Genomic DNA, 16,271 nt, shown 5'->3' with positions numbered 1-16,271 from the left:
TGGAGGTCTTCCTTGGCCTGCCAGTCCCTTTGCGATTAGTAAGCTCACCAATGCTCTCTTTCTTCTTAATGATGTTCCAAACAGTTGATTTTGGTAAGCCTAAGGTTGGTTGATGTTTCCCACAGTTTTATTCTTGTTTCTCAGTCTCATCATGGCTTCTTTGACTATTAATGGCACAACATTGGTCCTCATGTTAATAAACAGCAATAAAAGTTTCCATGATGGAAAGACTAAAGGAAAGACTATGTGCTGAGAGCTCTCTTATACCTGCATTAAGGAGGCATTTAAACACCTGAGCAATTACAAATACCATGAAGCCATGTGTCCCAAACATTATGGTGCCCTGAAATGGGGGGACTATGTATAAACACAGCTGTAATTTCGACATGGTGAAACCAAAATGTATAAAATGGCCTTTAATAGAATCTGACAATGTGCATTTTGACCACATGTGATTTTTTTTCTATTACAAATCTCAAATGTGGAGTACAGAGGCAAATAAATAAATGATGGATCTTTGTCCCAAACACTGTACATTCTTCCAACGTTGCTCATAAATTTAAATTTATATAAGAAATGCTCAAGGAGAAATGTCTTTCAATTAAGATATTGCATGACTTAACTTACAGCTATGTATTTGTGAAAATTCCCCAAGGGTTAAAAAATGGTCAAATTAGCTTTTTCCGAGTTGATAAATGACTTGTTTTAGTTTATTATAGATGACAAAATTTACAACGATCCAAATACAACGATTGTAAGATTTTTGGGGCTTTTAATTTGTCTGTGATAATTAGTAGCAAGTGCGATGGTAGAAATGTTATCTGTGATGGACCTGTTGAATCAGGAATTTAAAAGACTTTTCCTCCACATTACTTCACATTTCACTTTTTAAATTTCAGTCAAGGCAAGAGGTAGAGGGATGATTGGATATGAGGCACAACCCCCTCTTTTTCTAGATTTTGTTAGTGTGGAGTGTCATTATTGACATTCCTGTAACCTCCAGTAAAAACGGATCCACTCATTTCACATTTGCCTGGTTTTCAGGAGCTAAGTCCTTGTGTCCATCAGACAAGGTCAGCTACCTCGAGTTGAAACATTCTGTCAATGTATAAGGATTTCAGATTAAATGTAATGGAGCAAAATCCACGTTCCGGAAAATCAATAACCATAAATCTGGTGGAAAAGCGGCAGAAACCTGATGGCATTCATGATCAATCTATGATGAAAGGATTGCACTTGAGGAAAGAGGGACTGAGTTATCTGCATAATTTTTCCACCTTTTCCCCATTGACAGGAGCAACATACTGCCTGGCATATTCTTGGGCATAAAATTCCACATCTGTGCAAGAGTGAAGGGGTTGGGATCCAACTTCAACACATGAGAAGAAAAAGGAAAGCTGGCATTCCAAATTAAAAAAAATAAAAAATAAATCCCAATTTTAATTATTTCCTCTTCATGCCCATCCCCAATTTACATTTTCTCACTTTGTTTGTTCTTATGGGTCTCCTAAGAATTATACATTTCTGGCCGAGGGTGCAAACTGTGCAGCTGCAGCCTGCTATTAGTAGGTGGAAGAGAGAAGGAGCCTGTGGAATTGATGCCCGATCCCACCCAGGGTAGATCAGCAGGTCAAGTCATTGGGTCCTGAGAGTATGAGAAAGAGTTCACTGGCCCTGCCAGGGAGGCCTTCAGTTGAACATTGTTGTCTCATTAGATTTCTGCCTTTTCCCAAAGCTGGTTAACTCTGGAAGCTGTTGTTAAATCTTAGGGGCACTGTCAATTATCATAATGGGACGGGACTCTGAATTATGTCATGTTACTAGACACCATGTTCAAATGTAACATTCCAAATAGTAATAATGGTGATAATAAGTGAATTAAATTATATATAATTATGTTTACTTCTGAAGAAGAACAAACAAGAAAATAATCAAAAGTCTGTTTACAAATGCTATGGAATTTGGACCTTTTCCCTTCGATGTTTCCAATTTCTAATACGCTCTAACTTTACATACAATTATTTGAAATGTTCCTAGTGTCTCCTCTTGTAAAACTTTAATGAAATTCAATTTACAGAATCAATTAAAAAATATAGTTAACCTTTTAATTACCATTTTTTTTAAAATACCAATTTCAACCTGCCCATTTTATTTCGTGTTTGCTTCCTTCAGTGAAGGAAAGTGATTGTTGATCCCTAAGAGATGCCAAATCATGGGAAAACCTGACATTTCTGTCAGTTGTATGGCTCCAGCTCTTGAACAAATCACCAAATATATTTTAATCCTGTCTCTGGCAAACTGTTTACTCATATTTTTCTTTGATTTACAGTTTCACAATTTATTACTCAGCACTATCATATTGACAATGACCAATGTTCATTCTGTTATTTATTGTACTTTTGGACCAGAGTGTTGTCGAGTGATTTGCTTCACCTTCAACCTGCTACCAGAATCTATGTGGGAGAGGTTGAGGGGACATAAGCACCAATTCTTTGGGGATTTAATACTGACATTTCTCATTGGTCCTGAAATCCAAAAATCATGAATATGAATGAAAGCCCTTTGTTACTTGTTCCCTTGTTAAATCAAATCCTCATCGAGTTGGTGTGTTTCATGCAACTGAGTAAGCAGAGCTCTGTTCCATTCGAATTTCAGCCCTGATCATAACATGTTGTTCCTGTAAATATGTATCATTGCTTCAAATACCAGGTACTTGTGAAATGCAGCAATGGGTCCATGTTCAAATACCTGAGGAAGCAGAAACGGAGCAAATTGCTCCACAATCTGCTCAGCAAGTGCTTGTTCTTTTTCAATATTGTCATTGGATTTTCAGCTTTGCTTTATGCTTTGAGAAATATTTATAGAAAATCACAACACATGCCAAAATGCTTGATCATTTGGGGAAACGCAAAGCTGATTTATTAACGGAGTTTTTTTGTAAAGTAAAAAGTTCTGACCAAACTACTTGTCTGCAAAGTAAAATCTGTTAATTCATGCAGAAATCAGGTCAAAAAACAGTGATGAATTTTTGTGTTTAATTATTGCTTCAGGCTTCCGTCACCTAATATTAATAAGAATTACACTCAGTCAATATATCAAGATAATGTAGCAGGGAGCAATAATCCAGGCTCCATGAAAGCATCAACCAAAATTTCCTTTGCCATTGAGCATTTTTGATATCGGAGTCTGATGAACTTCAAGAACAAATACCAATCGCATATTGTCGAGACAAGAGTCAAGAGAGTTTAGTCGTCATATGCACCAACAGCGGAACAATGAGATTCTTTCTTGCAGCAGCATAATAGGACAGTAAACATAGTACTCGTATTCAACATTATAAACAAAATTCAATAAATTAAGAAACACCAACATTAGTGCAAAAAGACTGGAGTCCTTCGTGTAACCCAGACAGTTCATAATTCACAGTTTAGTTTATGATTGTAGTATTCACTGGGCCTGATGGTAGTCTGATGAAGGAAATAAACTCTTCATGAACCTAGAGGTCACGGTTAGGACCCAACACAATGTTGAACCCTTCAATGGTTCAATGGCTCTTTTCTGAGTCTCTGTATCAAAGAATCCCCGTGCCCCACTAACAAACCTTTCTTCCATCTCCAGAATTTAATTTATTTTATTTATAAAAGAATATACGAGCCTTGGGGGAACAATGTGGGAAATACTCAGCAGCTCAGGCAGCACCAGTGGAGACAGAAATAGAATTAACATTTCCAGTTGATGTTCACTTAAACACATGCAAGGATCTCAATGAAATAAATAAATAAACATTTGGAGCAGCAAAGATTTACAGGAAATGGATTGTAGCACAGGACTCAATCTATTGTAATGAGCAGATTAGAAGGTACTATAGCTTTTAGGTCATGATCTGCAGAATTTTAGTTGGACTTCCATTGAACAGTAGAGCAAAGCAGTGAACAAAGCAAGTGCAAAGACACCTTTCAATTCTTCAGTCAATAGTTTGGGTTGATTTGTGTTTGAAACCTGCTATCATTCTGTGGAGAACAACATAACAAAATGCATTTGATGGTGTGAACCAGGTTTTAAATTAGAGACAGCAGGTGAAACATGTTTATGGTTTTTGTGAGATGAAAATCAGTTTTCTATCCCGACTCCTGTGCTTATTATTCTTCAAAGAAGTATCAAAGTGACATATATATCTGAGCTCTTGAAATGGCAATTGTAGCAGGAGCACCTACTTGCATCACCAGCTCCTAATACATCTTCAGATTTATTCAGCCATGCCTCTGGGAGAATGTGACAGATGATTTTCCAGGATTGTGATTTATCATCAATATATCACATGTGTCATGAATGATTCAGTATTTACATTTAACCACAAATCAGTCAATAATTTCATCATAAATCAGAGGCGCAAACGCCTAAAGACTAACAGAGGGGCAGCGGAAGGTCACTGCTGATGCCGACAAGTGATCTTTTCCTGATGCTATTTTCTCTTCCCTCTGATCTGGCTTACAGGTTCTGGCACATGTCGCTATAGTTACACCGACCCCAGTATTGCTGTCCTCTACTCCAAGAACTCCTCGGCCGATTGGATTGTTTTGGAAAGGATCAGGTTTGTACAAAAGAAAAGTAATGGTTAGAAACTCTTCAATCAGCATGAAAGGGTTGATTGTGATTGTGAAAGATCTACTTATAATATGATCCAATTTGGGGAAACTTGTTTCAAGCAGAAATGGTTCTTAATTTAGATAACTTTTTAATGAGACTGCCTTACATGTTTTCGTTCCTCTCATGTGATGACAATATTATACAATATGGGTTTATTCGTCACATTGCACATAAAGTGCAAGTGAATATGTCAGCAGCGATACAATGAGAAAGAAAACACAATACACAATGAAAATTTAACACAAACATTCACCACTGTGGTGGAAGGAACAAAATTTGGGCAGTCCTCCTCCATTTCCCCCCGTGATCGGGACCAGAGTCCAGAGTCAGTCCAGGATTGGCTCTTCCCCACCGGGGACCGCGGCTTCAGGCTGGTGTAGGCCGCAGGCCGGCGGTCGAAGATTTAAAATTCGCGCCGCAGCCATAGCACCGCAGACCGCAGGGCCGGCGGTCGAAGCTCCCCTCTAGGGGTGATGGTAAGTCCACGCCGGGTCCGCGGTAGAAGTTGGCCGCGGACCGGCGGTGCAAGCTTCTTCTTCCCCCGGGTCATCAACGTGAGATCCCGGGCTGTAGACGCCGCGCCAGCTGGAACTCTGCAGACCGCGGCTTCAGGCTGCCGGTTGCCACGGGCCAGCGAAACGGAGCACTCCCCTCCGGCTAGCCCCAGCAAGGGCTCACCCGCTCCACGCCGAGAGTCCACGCTGCGCCCGCCGCTGGAGCCCCGGGCGCGTCTCCGGGAAAGGCCACGCCGATCCTTGTTGTTAGGCCACGGGGGAGACGACCTGGAAAAAGCCGCCTCTCCATGGAGGAGACGACCAAAACGGTTTCCCCCTCACCCCCCCACACCACCCCCCACACAAGACACACAGAGGAACATTAAAAACATACATTAAAACATACTAAAAAAACAAAAAAAGTTGAAAAAAACGGACATGCTGCTGGCAGGGCGCCGGCTTGCAGCGCCCCCACCGACACACAATTTAATATTTACTAAATTGAACCTTTTTTTATTAATAGCACAAACCCCCGGCTGAATTCATTGCCACTTTGGAATGTACATTGGCACTTCCTGGGTTAACTTTCTGGGTTATTTCGCCTCAATTTTTTTTTAGTCTTTATGGTCTTCCATCACAATGCATACACAGGTGGCCTGCACCCGTACTTTAGTGCTGCCATTGAAGCAACTGTTAAAAAATCTGTGAGATGAACTTGCTAGTTTTCCCTTGCTCCCCCTGGGTATGGGGTCACCTTGCTCAAGTGCTGGCAGGTGCAACTTAACACAAAGAATGATAAGGCCATGAGTATCCACAAATACACTCTCCTATAGGTCAGCCTATATTGATGATATTTTGTTGAGCCCTATGAAATGATCCAGTTCCAGACAAAAAAATCATTTTGTTTTCATTGCCTAGTTCTTCTGTGACCTTTAAGCCATGGGGTAAATCCAGCTGGTTTTGGCTCTGGCTGCCGGTCCTAAAGGGACATTCAGCTGTTCCCAGGCAGTGATATCCCCAGGGTTACAGTGGCAGAACCTGAGCAATGAGTTCATCCTTGTAATCCAGTATCAGTCAATCTGGCACATGGCCAAATTCCCATTGCTTTAAATTGGGAATCTCAATTTGAAGACCAGGAAAGTAAGCTTGCAGGTGAAGTTAAATAATTATAAAGGCAAATGGTACGTAGCCTTTAAGCACATGAGATGTTGAATATAAGGATAAATGTGTCTAGATACAATGACACAAGGCCTTGGTGAGGCAAGAGTATTTTGTGCAGTTTTTGTCTACTTACCTGAAAATGTACTTGCTTTAGAGGCAGTGCAACAGAAGTTCACTACACTGTCTCCTAAGACAGTATGATGAAAAATTAAATCAACTGGGCCTCCAGTCACTAGAGTTTAGAAGAATGAGTGGATGTGGAGAGGAAGATTCCCTGGCAGAGTCCACAAGCAAGAGCTTGAGTTATGGTCTTGGGTTACGATGTAGAACATTGAGAACTGAGATGCGGAGAAATGTCTTCACACAGATGGTGGTAAATCTGTGGACTTTCCTTGTTAGAAAGTAATAGAAGGAGCCTGATGGATCTCTGAACACAAAAAGACACGAGGGGGAATGGGGAGAGAATGGGAAGATGATACTGAGACAGAGTCTGGTGAACTTCGGTTGCACTCCCTCTATAGCAAGTTCAGTGGTTTCCTAGCATGGGACTGATGATTTACAAAGTCATCAGAGCTGTGCGGTACTTTACTGATCACCTCTGAGCAGGCTTTTGATAAACTCCTTACCAGGTAGCATAGCTATTGTGCTGTTCTGAGGAAATTCTGGGCTGATATGCAATGGCAGGATAGCTGCAACGTAAAATACAGGAAGAAAATGTAAACAGAGAAATGATGTATGCGTTTAATCTTTACATAACAGGGCTCCGTCCAACACCGACACTGTTATCCACATTGTCTACCTTCCTCAAGATGCCAAAGGGGAAAATATCAGATTTAAATGGGCACAGGATTATCTCCATGCAAGCCACGTATATGAGGCCTGCTGGGCCCTGGATAACATCCTGATCATCAATGCTGCCCACAAGCAGTCACTCTTGGAAGATAACCTGGATCCAATCGACACGGGCAACTGGCTTTTTTTCCCTGGAGCAACAGTGAAGGTTTGCTTCTGATTATTCACCTCATCTCGGTCATTTGTTGCGTCTTTGTCTCTTTCTATCTTTCTGTAATTACTTAATTTTAATTTGATAAGCTTCACATCTCTGTGGAGAATTCGTATCCTACGATTAATCAATTAAAATATGGATGTCATTCAAATATGTCTCTGTAGGTAAGGGACATGAATGTAAACCTGCTTGCAAATGACATTTAGTACATTTTTATTTGGAGTTTGTATGGTAATAGTGTGTTAGTCCGTCTGGCTCTCAAATATACCCTTCTGTCCGCTTCCGTTGAATGACATCTTCTTAATTTCAGAAATGAATGTGTTGAGGGCAGATTCCTTTCCATCTGTCACCAGTCATTTGCAATCTGCCATTGCCCAAACCCAATGCGTACAAGCCAACAGCAGTAACCCTAGCAAAGTGTGTGGGCCAGCTGTCGGGAAGTATCATCACAACAGTTAAGCCTTGGGGAGGGAGTCAAGAATTTATATTGTATTAGTCTTTGACGTGCATCTAACCATGAGATAATATGTGACTGAAAACATTCCTGGGACATGAAGGTGAGGACATTTAGATTTGCCTCTGGTGGGACAACCTTGCAACAGAAATTGTTTTAGTTGATCTGAACAGCCTGCTTGTTTTGGAAACAAGCCTTGTATTTCCTGATCCTTGTGTATTTTAATTATTTTCTATCGACAATATTGGAATTTTTATACTGCTGTGGGAGATACCATATAATAAGCATATATTTCCTCTGGAGCTCTGGGTACAGGCAATGAATTGGAGTGTTTGCCTAAGTGAATACTGAGAAGCTGAAGCTGTTTTCCCAGACTGAGAGATCCAGAACTATGCTCATTGTCTAAGGATAACAAGCTTGTTATTTAGGACTGAGATGAGAAGTTTCCTCACCTGAGAGAAGAGAATTTTTAATGCAAGGCTGCCATGGTACTAGAATGGGAATTTGGTTGTTTCGTATTTAGCCTAAATAGAATTGAGGGATTGGCGGTGATTTTTGTTTTCTGGATAAAGATAAGTTCAGATAAGTTGCAAGGCTCTGGCAAGAGGAGCTTTGGAGGGGGTCTGTTGCCATGAGTATAGAAAGTGTGTTTGTATAAATATATTAATATGACAGAATTCTCATTGTGCAATTGTAACCCAAAAGCACTTGTGAGTTTCAGTGACCATTTGAACCCCACTTCTTTACTGTTTCTGGAGGAAAGCCACCACCAGCTGATGAAGGAGATGCAAATCTGGTGGCCACTAACTATAAGACTGTCCCTCGCGGGATGTGCACTGATTTTCTCCTGCTCTGGTGGATGTGGGAGATTTAAGAATTGCCCTGGACAAGACATCTGGCCTTCATTTGTGAAACCTGAAACTAAGAACGATTTTTTTTTTTTTTAATCTCATTATTAACTTGTATTTTAGACTCTGTTATTTGGAGCAGGTAATAGAATTCTTATTAATCATTCATCATTTGGTATTAATAATATTATGAAATGTAATGGAATAGCCAACTCTTAGTGCCAAAGAAACCTCTCTGTGTGGTACGAGAACTTTTTTCCCCACTTGTTAATGAGGTTCAATGGCGAAACTCTCAAGACTGCGACCAGTAATTGGCAGACATGGAGTTTGAAGTGTTGTATCTCCATTTTAACAGCTGCCCTGCTCCTTTCCCACCAGTAGAGGCGATTATTGGGCTGTGGCGTGCTCGTTCCAGCCTACCGCCTTCAGCATTTGTGTAGCTAGTCAATTCCAGTGGCCTCTGGTAAAGGCCATAATGTTAATAAAGAACCATGCCGTGTGTAACTCTCTGAAATATTTAGTTTAGTTTAGAGATACAATGCGGCAACAAGCCCTTCAGCCTACCGAGTCCGCACCGACTAACGATCCCCGCACATTAACACTACCCTACACACACTCAGGAGAATTTTACATTTTCACCAAGTCAATTAACCTACAAATTAACCTGTATGTCTTTGGAGTGTGGGAGGAAATCGAAGATCTCGATGGAAACCCGCACAGGTCACGGGGAGAACGTACATACTCCATACAGACAAGTACCGGCAGTCAGGATCAAACCTAGGTCTCTGGTGCAGTAAGGCAGTAGCCCTACCCCAACGCCACTGTGCCGTCCTATTCAATTATTTTTGAGACCAAAGTAAAAGTGCATTTTAATATTATGTTCTATCTACATATGCATCAAAATACAATATGATTTAAAAAAAACACAATTCTGTGAATGCAGATGTTTACTTTTTATTTTCAAATGTGAGAGATTTCCAGATGGAAGGACTTTCATAGAAGATATCTCCACCTTCATAGGTGGATTCGTGTGCATTCATTGTCTTTGCATTTGGCCAGCCAGGGATCTATTCAATACAAATTTGTATAAACTGAAGAAGTCCTCTTGCCTGCTACCATGTCCCAGATCTTTTGTGTGTAAAATACTTTAGTCCTGCAACTTGTCGGTGAAGCATGACTGAGCAGTAGTATGCAACCATTTTTAAAACTCTAGGGTTCAGAACTTATAATTTCACATAGAAATGTGCAACACTGGGAGAAACCTTTGGTCCATCACATCTATGCTGTTGGTTCCCTCCCATCTTTTTCCCGTTTGTAAATTATGTCTAACGCTGCCGCCACTGACTGTAAATAAATATCCCTCACCCTCTGCATTCTTTGACATAAATAGAAGCTCTCCAGCCAGTGTTGTGTTTCACCAAATCAACATTCATACTCTGGAACATTTCTACCATTGTATATTATATCAGGAAACTAATTGTTAACTTAGTGTTGCAATTGCTCATTGCTAATTTCTCAGTTAATAACAGCCTTCCCATTTTGGAACTCAAACTAATTAATAATTGCTAACTTTAAGACGGTCACCCAAGAAGTATTACACGGTTAATCATTGCAACTCGGTTGCCCCATGTTTGTATCTTCAGTTGAGATTTGACTCTCAATGAACAGATGTTTTCCTGTCTTCCAGTTCTGAACCAATTATATATCACAAAAAGGCACACGAGAAACAGAATAAACAACAATTCCATTTACCTTTCGGTCTCTGTGGTTTACTCCAAGTGGTGCCAGCTTCTTAACTCCTTCTGTGACTTTGAAATCTGTCAGCACTGGCATCATTCCAGTAAATCTCCTCTGTAGTCTGTACCTCCAGGCCTTGAATCTTTCCTGGTGTGATCCTGAGAGTTGAGATGAGACCCAACGAGAGATATAGAAAGGCATGCATACAATTCAAAGGTTTTACCTTTGGTAGCAAGAGGAAGATTCATTTTGTTCACAGGCCTCTCAGGAAAGAAAACGTGGCCGTTGGGTATTGCTGGGAATGAATCTTCCAGGCTTCTATAATTGCAACAGTGGGAGAGCTCGGGAGGCCCAGTCCGGTTGAGTTTAAGTTTACTTGTGGAGCCCAATCTGGGAACAGTTGCCACGACCCCCTGTGACTGCAGCACCCACACATTTGCCTTGAGGGTGGGTTGATAGCAATTGTCCTCAATACACCAAGCTGAAGGATACCAGCCTTTGGGTTTGTTGCTCCCACCATTACTGACCACTTTGACCTGTATTTCTTTAAGATGTTTAACCCAGGTGCTTTATAGTTTTGTAGCAGAGAAAAGGGATTTGTAGGAATCCGGTGCACGTGTAGCTTTCTATATAACGCATTTGCACACACATGCAATAATTAAATGAGGCTCTAACTATCTGCCTGAGAACCAAGTTACAATATACTATGTTTAAAGCTGGTTACAAGCATCATCAGTGGGCTCCCAGAGTTGAATTGCTCCTCTGCCCCAGATGGTGCTGGTGCCATCTTCCCTCCCTTGTCGGAGTCTTCACTGAGTGTAGTTCTCACTTGCATCCATGTCTCCTGTCGAGGCTCCTCACTGCTGACCATCAGGGTGAGATTATTGGTGCCTAGTTTGCTGATGGGGTTAGTTACACCCTTGCTGTGGTGGCCTTCCAGAAACTTCTCTTGGCTTGTTCAATTGGACAACAAGGCGGGAGAGTTGCTTTAATGGATAGTAAGTTTGGGGGAAGCTAGGAAAGCAAACCTCCAAGTAGGATAGAGGCAGGAAACCGAGCCTTCCCTGTTGTTTATCTCTCCCTGGACTAAACCTTACATTGAATATTCAATCACTGAATCAATGGATCTGCATCTGGTCAGGAACACCTCTTCTTGTCACTAGTATCAGTGACCTGTGAGCTCAGACCAAATGTCTGGCCCAGCTGGTGTTCTGGATTTGGACCTTCCGCTTGGCTACGCCAGCTTGGCCAACCTTTCCTTGAATCCCAGCTTCCCTGCTGTGGGGTGTAGCTGGCCGCAGGTTCCCTTCAGCCTGGTAACCTGACACCAGGAAAGCTGCTGCCCCAAAATGGCGGGTGGCTCCTTGTGATGCTCATAGGCAGCCGGCTGACTGGGACTCACTGCTCACTCGCTGCCCCAGAAGTAAGAATTGACTCCACTATGCCTGAGTTAGTGAGCCGTGAGGTTGAGAAATTGGATCATTTCCAGGATGTGGGTTTGAAACTAATCTGGGAATAAAAGTAAAAATTCAGATGTGGTTAATTAGGTTTGTTAGTGGTTCAGAAGAACTCTAGAGATTTGAAGCTGTACTTCACGTAACTTAACACATTTATCATCCCCATGAGACAGGAAACCTTTTATTAAAAAAGACGTCTGAATAATTGCCACATTGTATTTATTCTTGATGTTTTTTCAACTATGAAAGCGGATATCAGCTTTAGTATTGTGATATATCAGGAATAAGGCTTCATGGAGGGAAGACTACATTTTAACATCAGTGCTTTATAATATTAACATCAGTATTAAAATGTTGTTGCCCACTATACCCTACTTAATCCTGTAAAAGTAATCTTCAACCTTATACTTGATTTGTTGTAATCAATAGTCCATTGGAGGGTGGCCAGGGTGGGTAGCTTTGATGATATCAGCTGCTTTTTTAAGACAGTGCTTCTTGTAGATCCCTTTAATGGTGAGGAGGTCAGTATCTGTGATGGACTGAGCAGTAGTCACCACTCTCTGCAGCCTCCTTCCTTCCTGGGCATTCATGTTACTGAACCAGGCTGCCTGTGATGCAACCAGTCAGTGTGCTATCCATCATACACCTGTAGATGTTCAATAGATTATTATTGAATTTATATCATTGTGTTTTTATACCACTACAACCTAAAACCACTTTCGACCATTAAGGAGAGTGACCAAAACCTCCGGAAACCTTGGGTGGTGGGCAAGGTCACCAGAGGTTGCTGTTTCGGTCTCCTAAGTGGGACAGGGGCGTAAGACTCCATTAAGTAAATACATTTTGTAAATGAAAATATAATTGCCTCCAGATTCTTTGGCAGCTGCACTCACACTGTGCTGTTAGCTGCCCTCACATAACAATGTGGAATACTTATAATAGAATAGAATAGTTTCTTTATTGTCATTGTAACATGAACCATGTACAACGAAATTGTAATGATTTTACACTCGAAAATGTACATGACCAAAACTTACCTGGGTATATTTTCTTCTGGCTACTGATATTAACTCCAAAGATAGTGCAAATGGAAAAATGAAATCTGTTTTACATTTATGTTTGCGACTGGTAATAGTTCCCACAATAATAGTTCCTACAGTTCACTGCAGTATATCTTCCGTCTCTGCCAGTCAATTTCATGTTTTGTTCAATGAATTAAGATTAATTACTATTTGTTTACAAGGCTCAAAGCAGAGGATGATAAAACAAGTTCAAAAAAATAGGAGTTGGATTTATCCCATGCTGATCATTAAAGTTTTAACCATTAGACTGTGTTTCTGAGGACATGGGGGGGGGGGGAATGAAACATAAATCAAACTATTTGGCTGATATTTCTCAACCATTAAAAGTCAATCAATCAAAACATATTTATATAATCAATGTATTCTTAAGAAAAGGACCCACTCATATTGCTGAATTTACTTTGTAAAGCCTTTATGCCTAATGGCTGCATTAATCCCCTGCTACTTCGCCATTTGATCCTAAATGTAACATTCCTGGAAGGTGAGAATATGAAAATGTGAAAAAAAGATGGGAAAACCCCAGGATTTATAATTTGATCAATTCCCTCTATCAACAGCTCTAGCAACTATCCTCAGACAAGCCTCCCCTTGTTTGCTCTCTGAAGCTTTTGATTCACATGTGCTGTTTCTGAAGCTGGATTATATTATCAGAGCTTTCCTTTCCCTTATGTTTTTGTTGCTTGACGTTTATATGAACCACATGCTGTGATAGATTATCAACACAGAGTAACTTTGTCACAATAAGATTTTCAAACAGTCGAAGAGACGAAGAGCCAAGCTTGGAGGTGTAGCAGTGCTCGACAGGATAGAAGTGTTTATTTTTTAAATAAATTATTCTGCATTATAAGTGTTTTAGAGGAGGATGTTGAATTATTGTTGCAAGTAATTACAGAAAAATATGGTACTTGGGGAAAGTATCTGAAACTCGTATGGATGTCATTGGGTTGTAATAGAGATGAGGAGGAATTTCTACAGCCAGAGGGTGATGAATCTATGGAATTCATTGCCACAGATGGCTGTGGAGGCCGAGACATTGTGTAATTTTTAAGCGGAGATTGATATGTTCTTGATTAGGAAGGGCATCAAAGGTTATGGGGAGAAGGCAGGAGAATGGGTTGAGAGGAAAAAATAGATAAGGCGTCATCAAATGGTTAAGTGGGTTTGATGGGCTGAATGGCCTAATTCTACTCCTCTTATGATAATGTACATTCTTGGCAGTTGGAAATCAAAGAGAAGGTACCACAAACTGTTACTGTATTTTATCAATTTTCACTAATATGCATGTGTGGGGGACTGAAGAGCAGTTAAAATAACTTTTCAACCCGAGATTATTAAACTGGGAAGTACAGGCCTGTTACTCAACCCCCAGCTGTGCCCAAACTACTAGAAGCCAATAATTTGAGATTGAGTGTTTAGAAATTAAAATGTATTGGACAACATCATGTTTCTACCAATTTAACTGTTCTTTAAATCAGAATCTAATTAATAATGAAACTGAAAAGATGCAAATAATGAAGCAACAATTGATTTTCCAATGGCTTTTGCTGAAGTGTCTCACGGAAAGGTTCACTACACTGCATCAATTATTGGGTAGAATTGGAAATGTAACAGCACGGATAGGTACAGAAAACCAACCGAAAGTTGCTTTGCCAGGAGAAGATTTGAAAATTGTGTTCCAAAGGGTAAATTTCATTGTCTAACCAGGTTTATGATTTGAATTTGGATCGCATGAGAACATCAAAATGTATCGGAGAGGAAAATTCAGAGATTAGGCAAATAATCAGAAGGGTGGTAAGAAGTTTCCAGAAGGAATAGTCAAACTTGTGGAATGGATAAACCAATGACCAACGCGATTCATTGAGAGAAGTTTGAGATAAGCATTTAGGAAAGGAAAATCACTTATCAAAACACTCATTGCGATGCTCAAAGGTTTGGATATCAGAAACAGCAGGGAGTTGAAAATACTTATTGTGGGTACAATACTGCAAAGATGTAACATGCGCCAAAGGAATTTCTATTTTTATAAACAGAGGCTTAAAGTACATCACCAAAGAGACCCTAGTAATTTTATGTTAGCCAATAGTCATGACCGTGTTTACAATTGCATTCTCATGGGTACACCATTATAAATGAGCTATTGAGCTGTAGATTAATGAGGGTGATAATACAAATTCATAAGTGTAAATAGAAAATTGAGATTAATATAATTGTATAAAGTATTGTAAAAACATTGCAATCATAAAAGCAAAGGATTTTAATTTTATTATAGTTTTTAATAATCTGACTGAAACGCTTGTGAAAACAGATGTATTTAGCACTGTGACATTAATCAATAAAGTGGCTCTTGTTTAACTGTGATTTTGCTTTTTAATTGGATCTAATATTTAAAGCTATAACAAATAAATAATTCAAAACTCTTCCAAATTCTCTTTTTTGCTTTATGAGTTGGTTGTGTTTACAAAAAAATGATTATAATAAATGTAATGCCGTCTCTCCTCTGTCTCTGCCTGTCCCTCTCTCCACAGCATAGCTGTCAGTCTGATGGTAACGCCATGTATTTCCATGGGACAGAGGGCACTGATTTTAACTTTGTAACAACCAGGGACATTGATCTGCAGACTGAAGGCATTGTAACTCAGTGGGTGGAAGAGTTTGAAAGTCAGCCTGCAGGGTAAGTGCTTGTTATTTCTAGTATTCCGAAGATGTGTACTATTATCATGGGGATAAGTGAAATTCAAAAGAGAGCTGCATTAGCTCTGCACATACATATTTAAACTGTAGCTACCAGCCAAATAAATTTGCGGAGAGTTCAGTGTTTGCAGTGGGATGGAAACCGTGCATTAGGAATAACTTTTAACTCTTCATACCCTTGCAACTTAAAAGAAAACCAAACATAGCTTTTCCCTCCATTGCCCTGGAAAAATAAATCATCTTCTCCCAGTTCATAACCGCAGAGATTCTGAAAGGTTTCCTGTACACCTAGATATTTTTTTTAAAGCACTTGACAGCAGAGGGAATTCAATTCCCTGAACTTATCCTCACTGCTGATGCATGTTCAATTGACAGCTCAGGGATATCCATTTAATGTCCTCCTCAGAGAGTTTAATTTTCTGTTAACCCTTTGTGACTTCACAATGTTTAATATATCAGCTACTTCAAGCTCGATAACAAGCTGAATAGCTCTTGCGAAAGTTCAAGGGAAAAATAATGTTCCGCCTGCTTCTGGTAGCAAAAGTGCAAATGCATGAATAGGAATGGATTTAGGATTTTATTGTGGCTGGTGAAGCGAGAGGATTTTTCCATTATTGCTACTTACCATTTTCTTCCACTACAGAGAACAAACAACGTGTACAAATGGCCTGTGTTCCAAAGTGATCAGACTCTC

General features: G+C 40.1%; 1 protein-coding gene across 3 annotated transcripts in view; it reads left to right on the top strand.

The window, feature by feature from the left end:
- reln (reelin) overlaps positions 1–16,271 on the top strand; it is a 258,697-nt gene that overhangs the window by 91,648 nt on the left and 150,778 nt on the right. For all 3 annotated transcript variants that reach the window (XM_033039883.1, XM_033039884.1, XM_033039885.1), the window contains 3 exons: positions 4,495–4,591; positions 7,062–7,302; positions 15,412–15,557. In XM_033039883.1, coding sequence (XP_032895774.1) covers positions 4,495–4,591; positions 7,062–7,302; positions 15,412–15,557 — 484 coding nt within the window. The remainder of the gene's footprint in view (positions 1–4,494; positions 4,592–7,061; positions 7,303–15,411; positions 15,558–16,271) is intronic.

This window comes from Amblyraja radiata, chromosome 21, assembly GCF_010909765.2.
Source record: "Amblyraja radiata isolate CabotCenter1 chromosome 21, sAmbRad1.1.pri, whole genome shotgun sequence".
Taxonomy (NCBI): domain Eukaryota; kingdom Metazoa; phylum Chordata; class Chondrichthyes; order Rajiformes; family Rajidae; genus Amblyraja; species Amblyraja radiata.
Note: the sequence above shows the minus strand (reverse complement) of the source record. Positions and strands in the feature narration are given on the sequence as shown.